Source organism: Aspergillus pseudotamarii, assembly GCF_009193445.1.
Source record: "Aspergillus pseudotamarii strain CBS 117625 unplaced genomic scaffold BDV38scaffold_23, whole genome shotgun sequence".
Taxonomy (NCBI): domain Eukaryota; kingdom Fungi; phylum Ascomycota; class Eurotiomycetes; order Eurotiales; family Aspergillaceae; genus Aspergillus; species Aspergillus pseudotamarii.
The window spans coordinates 395088-420414 of NW_022475037.1; the positions used below are offsets into that span (position 1 = coordinate 395088).

The 25327-nt window shown below is 48.1% G+C and overlaps 8 protein-coding genes across 8 annotated transcripts; 5 read left to right on the forward strand and 3 right to left on the reverse strand.

Annotated features, from left to right (window-relative positions):
• The first annotated feature begins 2049 nt into the window (after positions 1 to 2049).
• BDV38DRAFT_245587 (arrestin (or S-antigen), N-terminal domain protein) lies at positions 2050 to 4152 on the forward strand. Its single transcript, XM_032054452.1, has 2 exons — positions 2050 to 2542; positions 2607 to 4152. The coding sequence occupies exons 1-2, from the start codon at positions 2347 to 2349 to the stop codon at positions 3935 to 3937; spliced, it is 1527 nt and encodes a 508-aa protein (XP_031914208.1). The 5' UTR covers positions 2050 to 2346; the 3' UTR covers positions 3938 to 4152.
• A 450-nt stretch (positions 4153 to 4602) lies between these two features.
• On the forward strand, positions 4603 to 6503 carry BDV38DRAFT_292496 (glycoside hydrolase family 18 protein; the record flags this gene model as incomplete). Its single annotated transcript, XM_032062023.1, has 9 exons — positions 4603 to 4716; positions 4804 to 4911; positions 4988 to 5075; positions 5145 to 5356; positions 5419 to 5475; positions 5576 to 5645; positions 5700 to 6235; positions 6326 to 6406; positions 6447 to 6503. 9 exons carry the CDS (start codon positions 4603 to 4605, stop codon positions 6501 to 6503), a joined length of 1323 nt encoding a protein of 440 aa, XP_031914209.1.
• Positions 6504 to 6963: 460 nt separating this feature from the next.
• utp10 (snoRNA-binding rRNA-processing protein UTP10) lies at positions 6964 to 12718 on the reverse strand. Its single transcript, XM_032063950.1, has 4 exons — positions 12210 to 12718; positions 7695 to 12138; positions 7488 to 7632; positions 6964 to 7422 (listed from the first exon to the last, which is right to left on the reverse strand). Exons 1-4 carry the CDS (start codon positions 12584 to 12586, stop codon positions 6980 to 6982), a joined length of 5409 nt encoding a protein of 1802 aa, XP_031914210.1. The 5' UTR covers positions 12587 to 12718; the 3' UTR covers positions 6964 to 6979.
• Positions 12719 to 12741: 23 nt separating this feature from the next.
• On the forward strand, positions 12742 to 16515 carry BDV38DRAFT_245592 (uncharacterized protein). Its single transcript, XM_032054453.1, has 3 exons — positions 12742 to 12872; positions 12941 to 15409; positions 15460 to 16515. The coding sequence occupies exons 1-3, from the start codon at positions 12852 to 12854 to the stop codon at positions 16441 to 16443; spliced, it is 3474 nt and encodes a 1157-aa protein (XP_031914211.1). The 5' UTR covers positions 12742 to 12851; the 3' UTR covers positions 16444 to 16515.
• Positions 16516 to 16707: 192 nt separating this feature from the next.
• BDV38DRAFT_282450 (putative NADPH oxidase (NoxA)) lies at positions 16708 to 18513 on the reverse strand (the record flags this gene model as incomplete). The annotated part of the gene is made up of 4 exons (XM_032059783.1): positions 16708 to 17597; positions 17653 to 18062; positions 18112 to 18366; positions 18419 to 18513. 4 exons carry the CDS (start codon positions 18511 to 18513, stop codon positions 16708 to 16710), a joined length of 1650 nt encoding a protein of 549 aa, XP_031914212.1.
• A 2796-nt stretch (positions 18514 to 21309) lies between these two features.
• BDV38DRAFT_79468 (uncharacterized protein) lies at positions 21310 to 22065 on the forward strand. Its single transcript, XM_032063951.1, has 3 exons — positions 21310 to 21495; positions 21554 to 21870; positions 21929 to 22065. The coding sequence occupies exons 1-3, from the start codon at positions 21438 to 21440 to the stop codon at positions 21980 to 21982; spliced, it is 429 nt and encodes a 142-aa protein (XP_031914213.1). The 5' UTR covers positions 21310 to 21437; the 3' UTR covers positions 21983 to 22065.
• Positions 22066 to 22837: 772 nt separating this feature from the next.
• Positions 22838 to 23863, forward strand: BDV38DRAFT_282452 (mismatch-specific DNA-glycosylase; the record flags this gene model as incomplete). The annotated part of the gene is made up of 1 exon (XM_032059784.1): positions 22838 to 23863. One exon carries the CDS (start codon positions 22838 to 22840, stop codon positions 23861 to 23863), a length of 1026 nt encoding a protein of 341 aa, XP_031914214.1.
• A 285-nt stretch (positions 23864 to 24148) lies between these two features.
• BDV38DRAFT_282453 (SBDS family protein) lies at positions 24149 to 24632 on the reverse strand (the record flags this gene model as incomplete). Its single annotated transcript, XM_032059785.1, has 3 exons — positions 24149 to 24208; positions 24272 to 24395; positions 24469 to 24632. The coding sequence occupies 3 exons, from the start codon at positions 24630 to 24632 to the stop codon at positions 24149 to 24151; spliced, it is 348 nt and encodes a 115-aa protein (XP_031914215.1).
• Positions 24633 to 25327: the final 695 nt, after the last annotated feature.

Here is a 25327-nt window from a genome sequence, read left to right on the forward strand (position 1 = left end):
AAAAGTGCTCTATATCGATCATTACTTTTACAAACTAGCAATAGATTTTCCGTTCTCTGAAGCAACCCTAAGTTTGCAAGGGGCAATGCCATGCTTTGCTACACGATGGTGCTAGCTAAGAGTTACTAGAATATCACTATTCGGATTCGTGCGGTTGTGTTTTCCTATCAGAGGCAATACATCGCATGGCGCACGTTTGTGCTGAACGGCATCTACTACCTCTTTTGTGTGATTCAGAGGTACCTCATGCATCTAACAGAGACTACGACCATAGCTCACTCTGTATTTGTGTAAAACACAGCTGATCTTGAGACATTTTCACAGCTGAAAGTCTGAAGTGGCCCGAGTGTCAACAGTACCTGGAATAACCGCCTGTAGCTGCTGGATCTGCTTGTGATCTACAGGGGAATAATAATTTAGAGTTTATAGAGCTGTTTTTCTTCTACTCAGCTAAGTTTTGCATGAAGACGATCAGGCTCTATTTGGTTTACACCTGTTCCTTCTATAGCATTATTCTCCCAGATCAGCTGTTAGGGCTACGGGCGTGACAAGAAATCGTTGTATGGTTTGGTTCTATAGTAATTCGGTGATTCGGTGATTGTTCCTTAGTCAACTTAGCCCAGCTGCCAAGAAGGAGAAATGGGACCGGGCCGGGGTAAGCAAGAGAAAATTTTCACAGATGGCGACATCGATCGCTAGAAACCATTATTATATCGTATCACTTAAGATGCTATCAAGTTTTCTTAGTTTCCCGTCGGCATACCGTGGCGGTCGGCTCATGGATGTCGCTTAGCCACGGCTATACGCGGACCCGTGGAAAAAACGGCTGGGGACAGTGAAAATAGCGTACCCTCGTTCCTGGTTTCTAATGAAGGAGTGACTAATGATAATGAGGGATATATAGCAGGAAATGAAGTCGCTAGAACTATGGGGATTCCACTGTTCTTGTTCAGGAGAGAGGTAGAAGGGGAATGGTTTAAGATTCTTTCCAGGGTGATTTTTGAGTTCAATTTTTGCAGATGATCAGGATTAATAATTGAAGTATGACAGCATCGAGACCAAGAAAACGCATGGACAACCAATGGGATAAATTAAGCCGATAGATCCCTTGGCGAAGAATCTTGGACGAAGGAAAGTGCGGTAGACGTGGATCTCGACCCGAAGGTGTAGGGCGCAGAGCTAAACGGTCGGTCACACATGTCTCAAGGTTGGGAATCAGTAAAACACGCAAGACAACCCATAGACTATGGACAATGATTGACGAATAGTTCATGAGGGGTGAACGGTCATCAGAAGACCCTACTCAGTATGGTGTGAGATCTACGATCATCACGCGATAGGAACCTGGTTGGAATGCTAGAGAGTAAGGAGTTTGAAGTCCCATTAAAGGGTGTTTTCTATTTAGGGTTATGCCAAACTATTGGTCTAATGATCGTCACCAACCTCCGTACTGTGTATTTGTCAGGTTGCTTACTATTAACTCATTATCTTTCTTCTTCCCCCTCTTCTCCATATCCCACGGGGGAAAATATCTTCTGACTCCGGAGTAGAGTTCATGACCAATATGACACAGGGCGTGAGGTCGGCATCGCGTAAGGGTTGATATTATCCGGGATTGGATTTGACTGCAAATGTCACGGAAGGGCGCAAAGGATCATCGGGAGTTGGACCAATCGCTGGGAAAAGTGGATCTGGGCCGGAATTCGTGTTATGGAGACGAACTATGGAAAATATTCATTCATTCATTCATGTGGTCGGTGTGAGAGTTTTGTTGGTTCGGCCTTAATTTATTTTGATATTTTTTTTTAATCTTTTTTATTTTTTTTTATTTTTTTCCAACAAGTGGATTATCGTCAACACGTGCTGAGGGTGACCGATCAATGGATTCTCTCTTTCTTTGCTCGATTCGTGACTCATTTTGCGCCCTGAGGATTAACATGTCCTCAAATTGGTCAATTAGAAATACGTAGAATGGGGGATATGAGCTAGGTATTTAATATTCTTAATTGCCGGGGGTCTTTCAATAGGATATCTATCGTTGTTCATCTAATTTGAGTGTGCTGCAAGTATACATCAAACTATCTCCACAGCTCGCTATTACTATTACCCAACGACAACCATCACCCCATCCCTACATTCAATTTAGAACCTTTCTCTCGCAGCTGGCGTCTCCCTTGGTTTCTTTTTATATTCTTCTTTTCTCCACGCTGCCATCTAATTCCTTTTGCTCAGTACCCATCTCTCCTCTTTACTACCAGTCCGAGGTGCTGCGCATGACGCGCTCTCCACAACCTCTTTGAGCATTTCTCTCTGTATTATCTCTTGTACTTGTGAAATACAGCCGAAATGACCTCATTTGTCACTCGTAGCTCCAGCACGTTGGAGTCCTTGACGCAGTCACGTCCCAAGGTCGACATCGAACTCACCAGAGAGACCGAAGGGCTTGTCAGTTCATATACCACTAAGGATCGCATTGAGGGGACGGTAGTGATAACGGTAGACCGTGATACTCGTTTTGATGATGTTGAAATCACCTTTGAGGGTAAGGCAATCCCAGACAGGATAGATCAAGCAAAGCTGGAGGGAGCCTTTACTCATATATACAGGAACATCGAGAACTTCCGTGGAGCGTGTAGCGATGCCAGGCCGTACAGGTGCTTACCAGACATTCCTCCGACTTCGCCAACCGATTGAGGACTCTGCCTATCCTATGCCCCGTGTGCTGGAGGCCGGGCGCACTTACAAGTTTCCATTCACATTTGTCGTGCCCGATCGTCTCCTGCCACATGTATGTAGCCATGCAAAGACGAATGCCCATGTCGAACGCTCTCACACTCTGCTCCCGCCTTCTCTCGGAGATCCAATGCTAGCCAATGATGGCAAGTCGCTCTTGAATGACCTAGCCCCAGATATGTGCCGGATATCTTATTTGATCCGTGTGAGCGTGCAACGCAAACCAGAGAATGCCCCGTCAAAGGCCTTGGCTTCGGTAGGAAAGAAGGTGCGGATCATTCCGGCCGTGGATGAGGAGCCACCTTTGAACATCGCGGACGACGACAGCTACTGCATTCGGAAGGAGAAGGACGTCAAGCGCGGTTTCATGAGAGGCAAGTTGGGCCGACTGGTTGTCGCCTCATCGCAGCCCAAGCCTGTGCAACTGTGCCCACCAAATAGCGAGGCCACTGATTCGGTCAGCACTGCTGCTACAGTACACTTGCGATTCGATCCCGTGGGCAATGAGGAACCTCCCCGCCTGGGCACGATATGGAGTAAGCTTCGAGTGTCCAGTCTGTTCAGCGCAGAGCCCTGGGGTGATTACCCTTCCCCCCGAAATGTGCCCTGGGCACAGATAGGTCAAGGGTGTTACACCGAGACGGTCCCCCTCTCCACCATGTGCGTGGCATCTGCACACTGGACGAAGCATACCAGCCCAAGGGGCCTCAGTCGCTGCGACTCAATGGAGTCAACATCATCCTCGGAATCTCTAACCGGTCCATCGGCGTCTTTTACCGGAGAGACCTATTATACCGCATCGGTCGTTGTGCCCATCACTCTTCCCAAGACGAGAGCATTCGTCCCGACCTTCCACTCGTGTCTGATCTCTCGCATATATTGCCTCGAACTCAGCATTTCTTACCATACGCCAAACGCTAATATCCTGACCCCCACGGCTACGTTAAAGATCCCCATCCAATTCACAAGCCGGTCCCGGTCCGATGCAAAGGCAAAGGGTTCTGAGCATGAGATCACCCAGCATGAAGTCAATGCAGAATTCTTCAGCCCTCGCAGTGTCGCGCCCCCTACACTGGTCCAGGTGGCGCCACCAGAGTATTCGGAGAATCAAGGCCCGATTCTACCTCCTGACCGTTCGATCGATCTGATGTCTACAGTACGTGTCCCCAGGGTTAATGCTGGAAGCGTGGGGACTGCTTGTTGAAGATCTTCCCGCATTCAACCCCGGATGCAGGGCGTTTCACGATTTACAAAAGTTCATGTTTCCACGGCGTTGAGAGAAGGTGCTTTGTTTGAATATACCCGGATTCTCTTTTTTCTTTTTGGTTGTATGAAATTCGCATAGCAATAACGCACCAGGGCGTTTTTGATCGAGATATCCGTTTATCGCCAGGGTCCGAAATCATGTTTGGAGTCTTTCGCGCTGAGCTTAATTTAATTTAGAATACTTTAGTTTAATACAGTCTAACTTAATCAAGATATCGACTCCGTTCTACTCCGTATATGTAGCCTAACCTAACTCCTGGGGTATAAGAGACCTGATATTTGCCTGAAATCACAGGCATCAATTGGTTTCCTGGTCACACATAAAAGGTGGATCGAATAAAAGACCCTCCTTTTGACGCATCCATGAATCTCCTATCACCAGACTTGAAACATACCCTGGAAGTCCCGCCAAACAAAAGCATACATTGAAAACAATACCATGCAAAGCAAGAGAATCCCCAAGTATTCTCCCCCCCGACAAAGCAAGCACGGACTATGCGTCTTTATAAGAGCCATCCAAGAGAGTAAATCACCCTTTGATTCCCCATAGTGTGTGACAGACCGCCGATGTTCATTAATTATTGCGTTATACAGATATCGGACATGCAGCAAAAGACTATAAATGCAACATGGGTTCCTTCTTATCAACAACACCTCACCTTCAGGCTATTACTATGCAGCCTTGAGGCTTCTTCTATGCCCAATCCGGACTGCACCGTATCGAAGTGTCTTCTCAGTCGAACACATATGCTTGGACATCCTCTAGCATCATTGACGATGAAAACTTTCTTCCTCCTCCTCTAGGGCCTCGCATGCTTCACCAGCGCTGCCCTCATCCCGCATTCATACGATAAACATGATACTTCTAAGCCTGAGAACGGGTATATCTCTATGGCATACTATGCAAATTGGGTCGGTATTAGCTTTTACCTCCCACCATCATTCCTGTCCAACCAGCACAAGATACTTTCCTAACATGAAGGCCTAGGCCATATACAATGACCACTATCTGCAGCATATCCCCGTCGACAAACTCACCCACGTCCTCTATGTTTTTGCGAACATCACCGAAACCGGTGAGGTTCGGCTATAGGATCAATGGTCTAACTACGATAAACACTTCCCTAGCGACCCGGCGGAAGAAGATAAAGACAATGTCTACGGATGCATCAAACAACTGGGTCTCCTAAAGCAGAAAAACAGACGTCTAAAGGTTCTTCTGTCAATAGGCGGGTACACAAACTCACAAAGCTGGGCTGGTATTCTCCAGGCTGATGCAAACCGAAAGAACTTCGCCCAGTCAGCTGTCAAGTTGATGCATGACGTGGGGTTTGATGGGCTGGACATCGATTGGGAGGTAAGCTTTTCTTTTTCATATATTCCTTTTTTTTTCATTTCATGAGGGCTTACAGCATGTAGTACCCCAAAATAGATAGTGCAAAAGATATGGTGGCTCTCCTGAAGGAAGTAAGAGAGGTATGTGCTACGTATACACTCAGAAAATACACAAGAAGAGTTGTTTCTAATATGATTCTCATACCCTTCTTTCATGACATCGCTAAGAATTAATTAACAGGAACTGGACAGATGCAGCAATGAGCATGCGAACGGCAACCATTTCCTGCTAACTATTGCCTGCTCAGCCGGTATGTGTGGTCCCTTCGAAGACACAAGAATAGAGAACTAATGCCGATTTCAAGGTGCCTCGAACTACAAAGTTCTTCCAACGTCTGAGATGGATCAATATCTCGATCTCTGGAATCTGATGGCATACGACTACGTCGGCAGTTGGGTAAATACAACCGGCCACGCAGCTAATCTCTATCCCAACACCTCTAATCCCGAAACCACTCCCTCTAGTACAGATGATGCTATAAAATTCTATACTTCCAATGGCGTATCACCCAAAAAGATTGTCCTCGGAATGCCGCTTTACGGCCGCTCATTCATCAACACTGCTGGACTAGGGCAGCCCTACGTTGATGTTGGGACGGGCATGGGCGATGCCGGAATTTGGCAATACAAGGTTTTGCCGTTGGCTAATGCAAAGGTTGTTGAGCTACCCATGACAGGGGCCAGTTATAGTTACGATGAGAAAACAAAGATGTATGTTTCCTACGATACGATGAATATGACCATTTTCAAGGTGGGGTATATCAACACGAAAGGCCTTGCAGGTGGAATGTGGTGGGAGACCAGTATGGATAGAGTTGGGGAACACAGCCTTATTGGCACGGTATGTCTTCTTTATTCCTTCACTTCTATTTGTCCTCGAATATACCTGTTTGCTAGATATTAAAATGATGTACTGACTAATATGGCTCAGCTTGTTCGAGAACTCGGTGGTACTGACGCTTTGCAAAAATCCGAAAACCATATCGATTTTTCCTGGTCGAAATACGCAAATGTCCGGAATGAGAATCTGTCTTTCTGGCTATATACCACAGGATTTGAGGATTATCCTCAGAGATCTATTAGAAGATTTTCAAGACTGTTCATTCTAATCTTTTGACATGGATCATCACGTCCAGGGTCCAATCCCAATGTGCCTCGTTTCTAAGTACCTCGCTATGATTAGACACTATTGATCCAACAAAAGATACCTCTTTCCTGGATAGACACAGTAGAACAACTGCGAGATTCTGTTTATTTAACCCTTCCACTAGAACCCAACGTATCAAGTGCTAGTGGAGGAGGTCATGCTGATTGCTTTGATTGTATTTCTTGGCTGTGTGGTATATATACTATACTAGAAGATGAACGGGGACGTCATGATGTTTGTAAAAAAAAAAGTCCTACTGGTAGATAGGTAGAACCAAATCTATGAATTATATGTTCAACAGCACATCACACAACAAACCAAGCCAACTTTTCTATACACAAAAAAGAAAACATCTCCACTCAAGACAGAATTCCCAACGCCTAAAAAATGCCCAGAACCTCTTTTGAAAACTTGACTTCGTCCCAATCGGAAAGCACATCAGGTCAACATATCATCCAACTTCTCTCCGAGCACGTCCTCAATCTGCTTAACCCACTTGCGAACTTCCCTCTCCACGTTCTCGTCTTCGTCTTCCATCAGTTCACTGATGTACGGCAGCATCTCAGGCAACAGAGCAAGCCATTCCTCGCCCAGCTGCTCTGTGAGTGACTGTTCAGTTTTGAGGGCTGCGAGACGCGTGTGCGGGTTCTCGCCGCCGGCGGCTTTGCCGGTGGGGCCGGCTGAGGGACGTAGGTACCGCATGAGGACTGTGTTGAGTTCCTTGTGGTTATCTGTGGAGTCGGCGGCCACGGCCAGTTCGGTGATTGCTGGGATGGCTTCGTTGATGACTAGGGTTGCGGTTGTGGGGTGAGTGGCATGGGCGAGTTGGGAGATTAGGGGTGTTGCGATTTTGGTAAGGTGTGAAGGGGATTGCCAGAATTCTGTTTCGGGTTGGATTAGTTGATCTGCTTGTGTTAGGGGTTGTGGTAAATGTTGCTGAGCTTACCGTCTTGGTCATGCTCGAAGGCGTTCTTGAGCAGGCGCATAGTTGCCAGCCAGAGGGTTTTGGTGTTGGGGTTGGACGGGCTGGCTTTGCTGAGGACTGATACTACGTTCTCGATGATGTAGCTGGCGTAACCAGTGACAATGGACTGTGATTCGTTAGAAGAGGTTTAACTGAATTGAAGAAAGTTTGGTAACATATTGTACATACCTGAAGGGTGCCGAAGAAGACCTGCAGGAACTTGTAGAAAGTCGTGAGCCGGGCCAGGCTGCCCTGTGTATCCTTCTTTGAAACACCAGTTGTTGCCCACTCGAGGAGCTTTGCGAAGATAGGACGGAAGGTTGAGTCGTTGAGCTTGTAAATCATCTTGATGGTGACCTCGTTGATGGTTTCTTCAATCTCGTCGATATCGGACAAGTCGAAAGTAGCATCCGATTCCAATGCGAGTTGCTCACGACGCAAATCGAAGGCCTTGAAAAGGATGTTGGTAATGACGGGGAGGTTCTTCGCGGTAGATGACTTGGGGTGCTTCTCGATGGCCATGCTGACGACTTCCAGAGTTTCCTTCGTAGCTTCCGGCCCGGCTTGCACAGCATGCTGCCAGTTGCGGTCGACTGCGCCGAATGTTGCAGAAGCATCAACCTTCTTGGCCATCAGTCTCAGTGCCTCCTGCCGGCTCTCCTCTTCACACTCATCGTTCATGGCGGATTTGTACGAAAGCACAAGGGCCTTGTCCAGATGAGAAGCGGAGATCATGTAAGGGAGGTGGACGAAAAGAGCTGAGAACAGGGAGTAAACGGCATCGTGCAACCTGGGGTTCTCCTTGCCATCCTCCAAGCTCATTTCAAGCAAGGCCAGCGAGCGACTGAGTGTGTCCGGCAGGGCAGGAATCATGGCCTGGCCCAGGACTTCGGCCATAGAGGCAAGACACAGCACGCCCATGATGCGAATACGGTCATCCTCCTGTCCAATGCATACCTCACTAGCAACAACCCTGGCGGCAGGGATAACCTTCGACGGATCCTTCTTACCATACTTGTCGGCTATGCGGTCGATGCAAGCCACCGCAGCGTGCTTGAGCAGGATGTCTGGCGAAGACTCGACAATCTTGACCAAGACGGACAAAAAGTCCAACATCCTGGTTTGGGAAGGACTGTCGCGCTCGGGGTTCTGGCGCAACCGGCCTTCCAGGAGCCGGAGAACTTTGCGACGGAGTTCATCGTTGGGACGCTCAAGCAACACCTCGATCGTGTCGAGGAAATCGACGAGCGATAAGGTTCCGAACAGAGCACTGAGAACTTCGCCACTTGCCTGGCCGACGGACTTCATGTCCTGCATGTTGTCTCCAATTGCCAAGGTTTGTTCCAAAATCTGCGAGAAGAGGGCGCGGATTTGTTGAGGTTCATCACCCTCCTCTGTTGCGAAAGCCTTGGCCATCTTTGACTTGAGGGAAGAGTGCCTAAACAAATACGCCAAAGCCCGGAGAAGGTCAACTGCAACCTTCTGAGGCTCACGGCCGTCATCACTTCCGATTCCAAGAAGAACTTGTGAGATACCAGGCTTCGCCTTGAGAGAGTCGCTGACCAGTCCGAGGTACTTGCTGTAAGTGGCAAGTTCAACAGGGGCATTGGCATCCGAGACCAAGCCAGTCATCAAGATCAAAACATCCTTATCCATGGAATATCTATTTGCAAGCATGGACAAAACAGCGAACAAAAAGTCCTGCGTTCCGAGTTTGGTAATAAGGGCGTGGAAAAGTCGGAGGCGGCGATGTGAAGGAATGTGCTCGAAGGCAGCGGTGAAGCTGAGCAGCAACTCGGATGTCCCTGACACAACATCACGCTTCTGGTTACGCAATGACTGAATAAGGGCCGGAACGACCTGGTCAATCGTTTGATCAATCACGGAAACAGAGTAGTCGTCATCCTTCTTGAGCACGCTGGAGCCCATGAAAGTGAAGATTGGCATCACACTGTGGAGAACCAATTCGGGAGCAATGACAGACAGACCCGCGACCAAGAGAAGGGCTGCATTCTGCACTTGAGGACTGTCGGTAGTGCGGACACAATCGACAACCAGATCGGCACGAATCACGGAGGTATCGAACTGCGGCTTACCAATGGTCTTCGAGCGGTTGACAATAGCCAGCAAGCTGCCAAGTGCCAAGCTGAGCAGGTAACTCATTCCAGACTGAACTTGAGACTTGAAGTGGTGAAGAGCAGCCAGGGTTTGGAACAAGCCGTCGGCCAATTCCGGATGAGTCTCAGGGAAAGAACTATCTACCAACTCCAGAATGAAGGTCATCTTCTCCATGAGTTCACTAAGAGTAGCCTCATCCTTGACAGTCATTGCGACCATATTACTCTGGCTGGTGCGTCTTCTCTTAGGAGCTGGTCCAAGACCTTCCATATCGGTGACTGTGGCAGGAATCTTCTGGAGGAATTGAGAAAGCACGGCTCCCGGAAGCTCTACACTGCGCAGGACATCCCTACATCCATCAACCAGAGGCGAATCTGATTGTTCCAGAGATATCTCAAACAGATTCTCTGCGGCAGGAACTTGCCGATCTTCAGGAACCTTGGCCCAGACGTCCTTCATACGACCGAAGATTGCGCCGACGAAAGAAGGACTCAAGGACTCCGAATACGGGTTCACGTTCGATAAAAGCACGGTGATGGCGTCTCTCTCCTTTGGTGTCACCGTCAAGACAATCTGATTCTCCATCTCTGAAACGGAGACTCGCTCCTTCTCGCATACATCCTTGGCTTGCTGTCCATCCATCTCTCTCCAGCTCTTTAGTAGCGGTCCAAGCTCCTTGGTACGGGTCGTTCCACCAGCCTTGTCGACACGGTTAAGAAGCTTTAGCAAACCAAGCTTAGGCGCATAGAGCGGAATATGGACAGCATGAGAGCAAAGGCAGGTGAAAAAGCTTAGTCGAACAGCCTTCTTAAGCTCAGACGATTCTGAGTCCGGAACGGACGAACCACGCAGTGTAGCCTCGAGGGCTCGACCGATATGATCTGGATCAATGACATATTCTTCCAACCCTGGAAGCAAAGCACGCTCGAAAACCTTCTGTAAATCACGACCCGAAATCCATTGAATGTTCTTGGGCTGCCTGTCTTGACCGTAAATCATGTCGCGGGCCCAGACACCTCCCGGAGCATCACCCTTCCTGTTCTTGTGGAGGCTACCGATGATAGTCAAAATGCCAGCGGCCTCCCGACGAACTCGCTCCGAAGGATCAGCAAGAGTAACTATGACAAAAGGCAGTAACGCTTGAAGATCCACGTCAATGGAGGCAGTAGTGAGGAACGAAGAGATCATATTTAATGCAGCCACTCTGGTGCCAATGGGATACGAGCCGGAGAAGACCCGAACAAAGAAAGACAGATATTGAGGAGATTTTGTAGCGTTCGCTTTGTCAAGAGCTGGTAGGTTGGCGAAGGCACCGAGTTTCTCTTGAGACCCAATACCCAAGGCAAAAGCCCGGACAAGGCTATCGTACACCGGGATGGATTGTGTGCTGAGATATGAGCCCTTGAACGAGCTACCCGCCAGAGACTCCAGAGCTGGTGTGAAGTTGTCTTGCTCCTCTCCCTTGTCCATATCTTCCATCTCTACATCTTCCACGGCTTTGGGAGCGGGTGCGGACTCGATAACTGTTTGCAAATTTTGTTCGATAGCATCAATATCAAATGATGACTCCGCAACGGTCTTCTGAAAAATAGGACGTAGGGATTCCGTCCGGCTGAAGTGCTGTACCAGATCCGCGAGGTGGGTTTGTGCATCCAAAGACATGGCACCATCCTTGTGAACATTGCCACTAGCGTGCAGGACCATGGCCATGCCACTGCCGATTTCGGCCTCTCCCAGTAGTTCACTCTCGAACATAAGCGACAAGAAATCAAGACGAGTGGTGTCTTTCTGCTTGGAGAGGTCTTGTACGCAGCCTGCCACCAACCCAAGTAGTAGTTGAGATGCCCGGTGTTGTTTCGAAGTTGCGGACAACTGCTGAAGAGGGTTCTCTAATCGAAGGATGGCTTTGAAAACACGCTTTGGTAATGTAGTGTCCGGCTTCTTCTGGGCAAGAACAGCTAAGCAGACAAGTCCCGAGTTCACCGTTTCTTCCGTCCAAGACTCTGCCACAGCCTCCATCAAGCTATCGATGACCTTGTCGTGCAGAGACGCTTTTTGTGCAATGGCCACGCAAACCATGTAGCACCCGATGACCAGCTCTGCTACATTCTTCATAGCTAACCCGTCATTCAAAACTGGAAGGACTCGAATAATGATATCGTCGTGGTTTTCCTTCTCAATGTTTCGTCGACCCGAGCGCGCTGAATCCAGCATGCCAGCAACAGACTCTGTTACGATACCCGCCCAAAATGTCAGAAGCGCATGGTGACCGGCTTGTTCCCTGCTGACTCGGATGGTGTATCTATTTAAAGCTGCGAAGAATGGCTTGTTTGTGGTAGCACTGTGCACGAGCGGATGGCGCGGGGGGTTGATTGAGCTTTTCTTATAAGGATTGAGAATTTTAAAGGTCGGTGTCAAATCTTCTGGGAGTATCGACAGTAGATTCAGGAACAGAGGGGTGGTGTGATATGGAAGAAATGTGAGGATTGTAAACTCCGTGTTATATTCGTGTATCCTGCACGGTCTGTTAGCCCATGGTTGTCGAAGAGTTTGGAGCTCGGGGTCGATTGATCAGATCCATCGTACCGAAAACGCCTAACGAGCCATTCAACGGCCTTTACGGCAGGACTCAACAATAATTTCCCTCCAACCAAAGCAAGAAAGGTCTCCAAAACTGCATCTAACTCCTTATTCTGGGCAGCGTTCATCTCCGTCCGCTCCTGCGCCTTGCTCTGTTCGCTGAAGATCGTGCGCTCGAATTGCGCAAATCGAGGATCCAACTCGCATAATTCCTGGAAACCTTCGTTGCATATATCATAGACCGTATCGAAATCCTGGGACCCAGCGACCTTTCTGTCGAAAATCAAAGATTGTGAATGCGCTATCCTCTGCGCCTTGAGGTTTAACTGGTTGGTCGAGTTTGCCGCAATCTGCGACAGCTGCGCGGCGAGGGACGATGCCATCTTGAAGCGTATATTGTTTCTTAACCGTATTTAAAGCAGTAACCCATCCCTCAGAAATACACTTCTCAAGCTTGAACAACAATTCAGTCTCCCCAGGCGTATTGGGTTATTTTTTCACGCCGGCACGGTGGGTGATCGGAGTAGCTTTTTTTTTACTGCCGCCCTCTCCAACCAGAAAAAATTGCGGGAAGCGGAGGCGGAGTTTTTCCAGTGACACCACCAAACTACTGATCTTCAAGGCTCACGATGCCTCACATTCAGGAGTATGGATTCCTCTATCTCTCAGGTTGGTCCCTATTCATGGAGAATGGAATTACCATTGAAACTAATTTGAATGTTATTTTCCTTTTCTAGCCGGAGAAGAAGTCCATCCCACGGTTCGCCAGCTTCAAGCCTCGACCAGCGCCTCCACCCGAAGCTGATCGGCCTCCCGAGCGCCGCAGTCGCGACAGCTCCAGAAAAGAAGACAGGCACGGATACCAGTCAAAACGACACCGTTCGAGACACAGGCATCACCGAGACCATTCCAGCTCTAGAGATCGTCGAAGAGAACGTAAAGACATTCAACATGGCCATAAGGAGGCGTATCACTCCGATCGAGAGCTTATTCCCGAGCACCGATCGGTGCCGCAAGACACCGTGAAGCTAGAGGAGGAGGCTTCCGATCTATATGTTGTGGATCGTAAAGGTGATAGGTACAATATAATATACGGTACTATTCATCGTTACAATGTTCCACTTTATCACCGGATAGGTCGGGGTAGCGTGCTAGGCCTTCCTCCGACCTATAGGATCGATCGCGATACCGCCGAAGGAGACGCGTTGATCATAAAGGCAGATGCTTGGCGCTCCGATGGTTCAAGGACAAGATCGAAGAGTATTATGTCTGGGGTGAACACGCAGAAGAGGAAACTACTTCGGATACGACCAGCACCTACGTTAGATGCTGCAGCAGACGCCTCGAAAGATTATCTTCCACTTAAGGCTTCCGTACATCAGAAACGCAGTGATACCTCAGGAGATGAGGGCTCAGACGACGAGAAATATGGCTATCGCTCAATTCATGGAAAGGCGAAGCATGAGGATAACATTCCTAGTGACATGGAAGAAGTATCAGACACTGATTTGAGTGGTGACGAGACGGTGCGAGTCGACCTTGATAAAGAGATCAAACAGCGCAACGTCGACTTGTCCAGGAATGTTGAACGCAATCCCACTGATGTCCGTGCATGGATTGACCTTATCGAGCATCAGGAATCTCTTCTGAGAGGTTCTGAAGGAGAAACGAAAACCCTCACGTATGCTGAAAAGAAAAGCCTGGCCGATATTAAGATATCCATTTACGAGAAAGCCCTGAAAAGGGTTGGGGACCATGCTTCTCGTGATCTCCTTTTACTCGGACTTCTAGAAGAAGGCGCCAAGCTTTGGGACACGAAAAAGCTTTCAGCACGGTGGCAGGCTGTTTTGAAATCAAACTCTCATTTCATCAGCCTTTGGGTCAAATACCTGGATTTCCGGCAGACTGAATTTCTTGACTTTACTTACGAACGATGCTTTGCTACGTTCATCGACTGTATGAGGTTAAACAGGTCTGCATCCGACAACCCGGAGAAATCTCATGTTCAAGTCTACCTCTTCCTTCGCTTGACACTTTTCATTCGGGAAGCAGGGTTCGCCGAACATGCAGTGGGTCTATGGCAAGCAATTCTAGAGCTTACCTTCTTTCAACCAGGGACAATGGACTCTGCCACTGCTCGAGAGGAGGTGCTGTCAGCTTTCATGGATTTCTGGGATTCTGAAGTTGTGCGTATTGGTGAAGTTGGCGCAAAGGGCTGGCAGAGCGGCCATAATACTCTTTTAGAGCCCAGATCCTTCACGCCGCACAATCGAGTCAACTCCAAGTCTATATTCGCGTCGTGGATGTCATGCGAGCGGGAACAAATTTACAACGCTCGCCTTCCAGCTCGCAGCTTAGATGAAGAGAACGGTGATCCTTATCGTGTAGTTCTCTCGACCGATCTTCGGGAGGTCCTATCGCTTGTGTGGGGTTTGTCATCAATAGACGTATTGGTTGACGGCTTTTTATATTTCTGTCATCTTCCTCCTATTGCATTTTCCAGCGACTCGAGGAAAACCAATCATTGGATGGGTGACAGCTTCTTGCGAAATGAATTCATGAGCAGCTCTGATTCCGCGCTTGATCGCTGGGCTCCTAAATACGATGCTGATACTAGGAATACCGCTTCACTGCCGGTCTACTTCCAGAATTTTGTTAATTCATTCGATACTCTTTTCGCGGACCACGATGCATGGTTCTCCTCCATCGGTCCTTGGGCTACCGCCGTACTGAACTCTCAGTCCGATGTCGACCCTGAATGGGTTTCTAAGGTATTGAGATCTTTGGTAGAGGCGATGCCACGAAATGACCATTTGGCTGCATATTCAATTGCAGTGGAGTTTGCATGTGACCGCAGCAAGGCAGCAAAGTACGCGAAATCCTTACTTAAAAAGCGGCCGTCCAGCCTATGGCTCTACAACGTGTATGCTCTTATTGAACGTCGCTCAGGAAACCTGGAGGCTGCCAACCGTGTGTGGGAGACTACTCTATCTATGAGCCAAAACAGTAAGACGTTTAATGAGGGGGAGAAGGTCGATTCTGTTCTCCTTTGGCATACTTGTATATGGGAAATGCTAGAAGCTGGGAGTTTAGATTATGTATCTTATCTCTTCAATTCTATGCCTCAGAGCAGTCCAAGCCTGAAGGCTCCGGTGGATCCCAAACAATACATACTCAGCCCGACAAGCCTGCTGAAAACTCATAGTGTAAGTAGGCACGCTCTTTCATCTCTCGCCACTAGGCTAACTCATAGCAGCTACTGTCAGATAACCAAGAGGCCTTGCTTGCAGCCGGAAAAGCCAACACTTTCGTGGCCTGCACAGACTGTCTAGCAATACTAGCATACCTTTCTAACTCCCGGGATCTAAATAAAGCCCTCCAGCCGTACAGCGACGCCCTCAGCAAACTTGCAACATTGCCAGCACAGTTCAAATCGTTTAAATCCGTTTCTATTGAACTCCTCCACCAAGCGCGTGCAAGACTCCTCTACTATCACGCCCGCACAAGTGGCATATACAAGCCCTCCCAGATCCGTGCTCTGCTAGCAGATAGCATATCTTTATTCCCTCATAACACGATATTTTTGTCCCTCTTTGCTTGGAACGAATCTCGATTCCGTATCGAAGAGCGTGTCAGGGATACAATCATGGATATAACGACGAAAGCCCACAACCGTGCTGATCAAATTCTCACAACCCAAGTACCAATCACATCACACTTATTCTCCATCTTCACCGAACTCAACCGTCCTGTGTATGCAGGCTCTACACCATACTCGGTCCGTGCGGCTTTTGAAAAGGCTATTGGCGACCAAGATCCCTCAACCTCAACACACCATAGCACACTCTCCACCGCCCGCTCCAACCTGACACTCTGGAAACTCTACATCCTCTTCGAGCTATCTCAACACGATATCCACCGTGCCAAGGATGTCTTTTACCGTGGCATGCGCGCCTGTCCTTGGTCCAAAGAGCTCATCATGCTTGCATTCAGTCATCTTAGGGCAGATATCGTCGAGGAGCAGCATCCAAGCGCATCACGGAAAGGTGATGGTATGAACTTTTATGAGTTACGCAGTGTGTATAATGTCCTGATAGAGAAGGGATTGCGGATTCATGTCGATATCGAAGATGAGTTGGACGAGCTTGTGGCGGAGATGCAGCAGAAGACAGCTGCGCTAGGATTACCAATTGCCATGCCGGAAGATGCCGATAGCGAGGATGAGCGGATGCAACTATGACAACCTTTTATTTGATTACCTGTATCATATCAGTCCTTAACGTATGAATTACAGGAAAAGATACCATAACCATTCATTCATGACTATATACTGGTCTACTGTACAGGGCATTGCATATCATCAGGTACATACACTAGTTCAATGACACGCAGCTCGCATTGTCGAAAAGGGGAAAGATGTTGATAAAAGAAAACTCGTAACTCATCACAAAAAAGTCACCAGAGCCCAGTATGCCCGACTCTAATACCCAAAAACAAAACATTATTAGAAGTGCTCTTTCCAGAACTTGAATTTGATATCCTTAGTTGACGATGCCGCGGCTGCGTCTCTGATTTGCCTAGCAGCGGTATTGGGTCCACAGAAGTAGACACCGATCTGCGTTGCGAATTCGGCATATAAGCCAGGCATGTATGTCCCGTCTTGGAGACCATCGCGCATGGCAGTGAAAAGACGCTGGAAGTTCGGCCGGCCGAAATTGGTCCGACTCTTCAGTTCCGTGAGCGGGTCGACCTCCTGGCCGACGGAATTAAGGTAAATGTTTGCGGCGGTGTCGTCATCTAGACGTTGTGTAAGGTAGCTGTGAATACGCAAGAATTCCACGCGCCCTTCATTTTCTGCCTCGTATGCAGACTGGGATTCGAGTGAGGATAAGAGAGCCTGGAACCATTCGAAGGAAGAGGTATCTCTGCAAACCCAGATGAACTCAACACGACGAAGACGGCGGGGTGGGTTAGGTCCAGCGCGCATATGCCAGATGTTCTTTAGGATGGATGCCCATGGTGTGACACCGATGCCGGTTCCAATGATAACAGCGATTTCGTTTTCGAAAACGTCCTCGGCTGGGGCTCCGTAGGGTCCATCGACGCGGAGTTGAGGCATCTTTTGTCCGTTTTCGAGGGCAACCTCGTACATTCCGAGGGGATCGAGTCCTTCGAGATCTCTGGCTTGCGCTGGTCCACATCCAAGTGCGTCGCCGAGGGCCCGTGTGAAGTCTCCCACTTGACGGACGTGGATACTGATGTAGGGGTCAAACGGGCAGGAGGTGATGGTAAAGGGGTGCCATTGGTTGCTCGACACCTCGGGGACTTGGATGAAAAGCCATTGGCCGGCCTTGTACTTCATACTGTCCTTTCGAAATTGGATTTCCATGGCGTCTGTATTGATTGTTAGGCTATCGATGTGTTGGGCAAAATACCATTCTAAACATACCGTACGGATGACGAATCACCTTTGTTATTAGCGTTTCACGCCGAGCTCGAATTTCACGATAGAGCCTTTCGAGTAGGTAAAGACCACCTGCTACTAGCTCCCATCTCCATCCTTCGTATCCGATACAGTGGTTCCAAAAGTCTTCACCCGCGAAGGGGGAGTATGGGTCTGTAGAGTCGCGAACAAAACAGCCCGTGGCGTGGGTGTAAAGGGCTAACAAAAAAGGCACGAATAAGTGATGGGTATACCAGAAGGTCTCGAACGACTGCTGGCGGATCCGATGATGAGCCGTAGTATACATTAGCATCATGCAAAAGAGCATTACATGACCTGTAATCCCTCCTGCTTCAGTGAAATGTATCTGTACGGCTGTAACGGGTCGAATGTTGTTCTTCTCGACATTATAGAAGCTATTGCGTGTTAGAGCTATGGGTGGCATCTTGGGGGTCCTTCACTTACTTGACATAATGAGCAGCAACATGGAGAATGGTAAAGATAAGCAGAGAGTAGCTGACTTGGCGGTGGAACCATATTGATTCATCCAGCGGTAGCCATCGGATTCTAGGCCTGAGAGTTTTGACAATGTTCCTGCACATAGGCAACAGTATCAGGGTCCCATCGAATGTCAGTACTAAGCCTGCGCCTCTTGAAATCCAGACGGAATATTGAAGGGCATTGAGGGCATCCAATCTTGAATTTTTTGCTTGGAAATACCTAAGAATGCTGAGTGAGCTAATCGCAAGATCATGTAGGTCGGCATACATACCATCCAAGTGCAAACACAAGAATATGAGAACCCCAAAATAGTATATAGAACAAGATCTTAGAGCCGCTAAACAGAGAACCCCATGTGTATGACATGCTGACTCACGTGGAATGAAAAGCAACGTAGTCAATTCACTCGGGCAACTCTAGAAAGAACTAAGAACAGGTAACTGCGTCATCGACCAGCAAATGACTGGCGGAACGAGAGGAGGATCGATTTGTAGCCTCAACGCCTTGGGTGGTTTTCGGAAGTAAAATGTGTCTGTGCCTCAGATCAGAGGAGCAATGTTTGCGTACGAATGGCTCTGATGTTTGCAGTCCGCAATCCATGCAACTTTGATCTTCTCTATACTCACTCAGGTATTATCTTTGAGAGAAACGTAAGGAACGTCGATATTGGTCGAGCCCCCTTAGCTGTGGCAGCGTACGAGGGCGAGATATCAAGGCTCCCAAGACGTATATGTATCGGTAATTTTTGCCTTTTCCCTTTGATCCTTCGCGATATCATGTGCTGGGCTTCAGCGATCGTAATGCTCAGTGACCGATTAAAGCAACTGAAAGCAAAGCCACACGCAAGAAGATTATGACACTAAACAACAATGGGCTGGTGCCAGGGCATGGCGCGAGTCAATTCGACCATTGTTAGCTTGACAGTTGCAAGGCCATGAACAGATGCGGTTTGAACGTTGAGAGACCAATGTGGGGTCCAGTGATGGAGGTTTGATATTTTTTTTCTTTTTCTTTTTTTCTATTTTACGCTTCTTCTTTTGTTTCCTTGGTTCCGGGGGTGTGGTTTTGGTTGCAGGGAAGAGGGAGGGGGAAAAGCCACCGGTCGAGGGGGAAGAGACTAAATATGCACCTTTTGCTATATTTACTCCATCCACTCACTAGCCACTACCTTAGGGCATCGAACATCCAGTGACTTCAACGCTATGTGCACCACTTCTACCGATGTATGTACGTACCCAAAGGATGCCTCAAAACCCCCCAAAATACGCTATGGGATATCTTCAATCTATCTAATCTTATGACTCGGTGATGTGCCACAGTCTCGAGTCAGAAGCGTCTGTTTGGCCCCGTGGGATTCTCATTGAGTTCAGCCTTGCTTCTCGTATCCTTGGTCGGAGGATGAAGGGCTTGATATCTGTCACAAATAGCTCTGAACCTTGATTAGCAAGTTATGCCACTGTCATGTTATTCCTCCCCGCTAGCTTGACGTTCAAAAATAGTAATCAGGAGGGGCCATCGCTATCTCTTCCGTCAAAATTCTTCTGATCTTCTCATATCCCAGTGAAAACCATGTGGCTCTAGCATAAGTTGAGAATGATTGGAGTCCAGCACGGCCTTGGCATCACTGTAGCTAACTTACGACTTTTCTTATACTCATGCCACCAGATGATTTGCTTCTTTGGGTGTGGAGACCCTGCCACTCATTTTGAGGTTGCCCTATGAGAGGCGCTCTGCAAGCGCGCTTCCCGTCGCACGGTCTAGCCGAGTAGCAACCCCGTCCATCGCATGGATTTATTGTATTGAACTCAGGTCACTGCCAAATATAGCTCTTTCAATCGTTTCCCAGCATAACAACATTCAGGAACTAGTCCAAAGTAGCAATCATCTCCGTGCATATTCTGATTTCCACTGACGGCTAGACCTTGGCGTCAGGAGAGCCCAAGATATCCGAACTCTCGAGGTGGTGTGGACGAGGGTTTTGGACTGCTCGGCTCTGCATGATGGACATCTTGTCACATCTACCCCATAGCTAGTGTAGTCGACTCAATAGTAAATATTCATAATTCAACTAGTTGGTGATCTAGCGCAGTGGCTGGTGGTAATACAGAAAAGACGGTGAGACCATGTGTATCTGCGTCTCGATTAATCGCCTTGAAATCCTTCGAACTTTGTCTTCCTTTTTCTTTCTTTCTTAATCCTTCTATGTGTTGTATTTTGTTTATGAGACAACATTGAATGGACATGAGTGCTTGTGCAGATATGGCTGTGTAGCATCAGTTACCGCCGAGGCGGAACAGATATCGGGCATGGAAATACGTAGCAGTAATCAGGAAACTGCTCCCCGCTTCTTGGGTCTTCACAAAATCTTCCCGGTCAAAGAGCAATGACCAGGCCCCTAATTAATAGCATGGGGCTTGTGCGGTCAATCAGAATGTGGGAGTGGCACGAGTATCGACGACTAAAGTGTGTTCCCGTAAATCTCCTGCAGGTTGCGCTCCACTGTCACGCACCGTCGCGGCGCTAATGTACTGAACACCTCCCATCTCGCCAGTTCTTCCTTCTTATTTGCTAGAGACCATTGCTTTGCGCACGAAGAAAGCGCCCAACCAGGATTTTCAATAGTAAAAGTGCTGGGGTTGAAATTCGGTGCTACAACGTCTCTACTTTGCTCCAAGTCCAATCAAGAGCGTCGAGAGCTCTCTCCCCGTGAAGAACCGAAGAGGAGAATATGTACTCTGAAGCGGTATAAGGCTTCCAATTGGCTCTTGGTCTCGAGCGGTTCTTGAAACGAATCCGCGTATCATATCACTGTGCGGCGTACGATGGAATTCCATGCGCGCATACGGATAGGTTGATGGGACAATAGAAATCATGTGGTGTCCCTCGTTAGGCGCCGGGAAGCTACTAGTATGTATTCCTTCTTGTCCCCCTCCATCTACCATTCATACCGCTTCCATGGACATGACTCTCTGAACTCCACAAAGGACCGCGCTCGATCCTGCTCGCATTGATGTTTTGTGATGTGATTTATCATTTAATCTTAACTTTATCTACTACTATCACATTCCGATCCGACCTGTTCGCAGAGTAACAATCAACTTTATACGATTTCACTTGCCATGTTATCACTGGCCTTCACACTGCGCGCAGCTTCAATTGATACAATCGATGACTAGGACAGCTGCCCACGCCGACAACAATTCTATCGACTTTCAAGTCAAACTCCAGTCGCTGGACGAGAGCGTCTCAGTTCTCACTCTACGTAGTTGCCGAAGAAGACTCGGATTACCATGGGAAGGCTTATCAAAAACCACTGGGCCCGCTTGATAATCCTCACGGCCGCAGCATGTATGATGATTTTCCCTGCTGGATAGAGGCCAAACTAATGCGTTCCACCGATTCACAGATCAAATAGGCAGTGCCATCGAAGGTTTCATCTGGCCAAAAGTGTTCTGGGATTTCATCACGAAGAACCTCGACGGCGCAGTAAAACCGGTCCCGGTGTTACAAATTCTCAATCTGCTTTTGGGATTGCTCGGTCTCGCATGGGAATGGCCACTGAAATACTTTGCCGGGACTTTACCGCACCGCAGTATCGAATTCCGCCTTATCCTATATCCTCTTAGCGCTCTACTTTCTATGCTCCTATACCAGGGAACCGATCCCGCCATCTATTACCTTGTTGGGATAGGCGTATACTTCTGGGCTTATTCAGAAGGCGAGGTTCGTATATTTGGAAGAAGCTTGAGTCGTAGAGATAGCATGTCTAACGATGATATAGGTTGTCTGCCCGGTACCTTGGACCTTACCAAAACGAAATTCCCTCAAAGTATAACGATGCGTGGCCAGCGCTTAAATTACGACCTAATGACTTGAAACGATATGATTAATGACTATTTGGGTGACTATCGGCGTTTACCCCCGGTTCCTCAAGAAAAGATATGAGTAGCCAGCAATGGCCTTGTCTTAATTCAGTCCGATCGTCTCTGTGCAATTGCGCTCAACCATTATTGATACCCACCGATAGCGAGACACAGAAGGAGAGGACGCCGAGAAGAAAAGAATACATGGAGGCATTGTCACCGCGATCAACAAACAAAGTGATCAAGGCCAAGCCCATGGAGCACAAACCTCTATACCCCAAAGCAGCTGCTCCAAGCCAGTGGCAATTAATTGGGCACCGTATTCCGTACATATCAAAGCGATGAATAATAGCCGGATTGGCGGCTTCAGTGAGTATAGTATCTTGGTTCATGTACATATATACATATATACTACATATATATACTAGTGCTAGTCTTTAACAAAGGAGATTCTAAGGCCAATTGGGCTGACCACAAAGGTTCTCATTCTCATCTTGGGAAATTAACTGCCTGGATAGAATACGACAGGCTCGGTGCCTGGATGCCTTGCCAACTTGACGCCTCGCCACCCTAACCTGATGGGGCACTTTATACACGTGACTAACAATACACAGTATGACTGGTCGATTATCGCTCTCCCATACTACTAGGCACCAATTCTCCTGTGCTCGATCTTTAATGGAAGAAAATAGAATGATCACACTAACTATTTGACAGCTAATAATGATATAAAGTCTTCTAAACATTCTCTAGACTTCACCTTATCCAAAATTTTCTGCGAACTGATACCAACCACCACTAATCCCAGTCAAAACTCCCATAGTGGAATGTCGCCTCCAACTTCCCCAACCCTCATCGACGAGAAACTCCACGTCGAAACAGCCCTCGCCATAGATGATACTGAAAACGTCCCCGTCAACAAGAAAACCAGTTTCAACGGCAGGCTAAACCAATACTTCCACACGTCCAAGAACATCCGCAACCCTTCAATACAAGATACACTATTCAAACGAAAGTCTGAATCAGAGTCCAACGACCAATCCAGCAACGACAATGATTCGAACTCCAAGCGAAGAAAGAAAGCCATTTCAACCGCCGTCCTTAACCTCCCGCAACGGGTAACCCGTTCTCGCTCCGCATCATCGTTGCCAGCTTCTTTCGCCTCGCCGTCCCCTTCGCCCGCCACGGAGCCAAGCACACCAGGTCGTTCTCGCGCTCGCCGTCAGCCGTCTTCGCGCAAGAGTACACCGGCATCTTCCCCTGTCTCGCTCCTTCGCGACACCATCCCAGCGAACCTCACCCTTCTCCTGGTAGGCGTCAACCCGGGTATTATGACCGGTGCCACGGGGTACGTCTACGCCCACCCATCGAACCTATACTGGAAGCTCCTTCATTGGTCTGGGATAACGGCGATTCGCCACCCTCCCTCTGATACCTACCGGCTACCGGAATTATATAATATCGGAAATACCAATATCGTAGAGCGTCCGACCCGCGACGCCAGCATGCTCAGCAAGGCGGAGATGGACGCCGGCGTACCTGTACTAGAAGAGAAAGTAGCCAAACAACGGCCGGAGGCGGTTTGTCTTGTTGGCAAGAGTATCTGGGAGGCCGTATGGCGGGTTCGTAAGGGTCGAGCGATCCGGAAGGAAGAATTCCGCTACGGATGGCAAGACAAGTCAGAGAACATGGGTCGGAGTGAGGAGTGGGACGGAGTGCCGGTGTTCGTTGCCACCACTACTAGTGGATTGGCAGCTGGGATGAGTATAGCAGAGAAACAGGCTGTATGGAACGAACTCGGGAAATGGGTGAATAGCCGACGACAAGCCAAGAAGAATACCCCTCCAATGTAACTATATACAAGGATCTTAGAATTATACAATTACATGAGCAATACTACCTTCGTACTCTTAAGTCTTAATGTATGATGCTACAAAGAGGAAATCCCATGGAACGAAAATCAAAAATAAATACGTTCCACTCAGTGGAATCATTTCATTGATGCCATGATTTATGCATGCATATTCCCATCCATCCCATCCTAAGATACATAATAACATTTAGATAAAAACACCCCGAAAAACAACCCAATCCATGGCTCATAAAAACATGCTTAGCTCCACTAAATTTAGAAAAAATCACCGGGCAATGCCAACGGGGCCGTTAGCGACATTGGTATCATCCTGGCGTTCCCTCGTCTAGAAATATAAATTAGCATCGAATCTCAGGATGGAAGTGAGGTTAAGGCAAGAAGCGCATACCACAGTAGCCTGGTATTCACCGTTCTCTAAGATCTTGATAATGCACTCATCCTCGTTCGAAGTACCGAACTCGGTCTCCAGGATACCCTTGCTAGCACCGTCCATGATACCTTGAGCACCGTGCCTAGTTAAGACGGGTGTTAGTATATGCAATTGTTCTGGGGCGAGGGGCGAGAGGGTAGACGGTAGAAACGTACTTGTGAGTAACAAAGATCTTGAAGCCATTTACCACATCCGCCAGTGGGATTGAGCGATCGTTACGCCAGTTGTTGAGAATCTCAATGCCGTCGACGAAGACTACAAAGTCCTCAGAAGATCCCTTGTAGAAGACCTTGGCGGTTGGTTCGTTGGCACGAGGCATTTTGATGTGTTTGGAGAATTGAATTGCAGTTGGAGAGAAGTAATTGATGCTTCACTGTTCGGTTTCGAGGTAAAAAAAAAAAAAGAGAGAGAGAGAGAGAGGAATGGAAGTTGGAAAGCAGTTGGGAGGTCTAGAAGCTGTCGCGTGAGATGAGGTAGTATATGATGACGTCACTCGGTGGTTTGGTGGGATGGAAAGTTCACGATGTCAATGACTGGAGAGTCGTTCACGTAGGAGGATCTCGAAACAAATAAAGTAGACCAATATGAGAGTAAGATACAATTGTTCTTTGAAAGTGAATATGCTATTCTATGCCACATTTGAAGAGGGTTGACACGGCCTCTAAATACGGTCGTTTGCTACGGATTTGATGGTCAACGAGCAACCCTCCGACGTCATACTCCGTGAGAGATGAAACTAAATGACTTACGATGGGCTCCGCTTTTTCTTGCCCCGATCACAATGCAAGGCATATTACTCACTTAGTATGTCGATGATGCACTCAACGAATGCTCGGTGGGGAGATTTTCCCATTATCTGATACTAATTGCCTCGCCAACCACCGCATTTCTCAGCCCACTCTACTCCTCCCTGCTGTCTCAGCGAATCGATACGAAACAAATAGATACCTTCCTTTCCGCCATGAAAGGACTTGGACCCTCAACCCCTGACGCAATACCGCAGATAGACTCCAT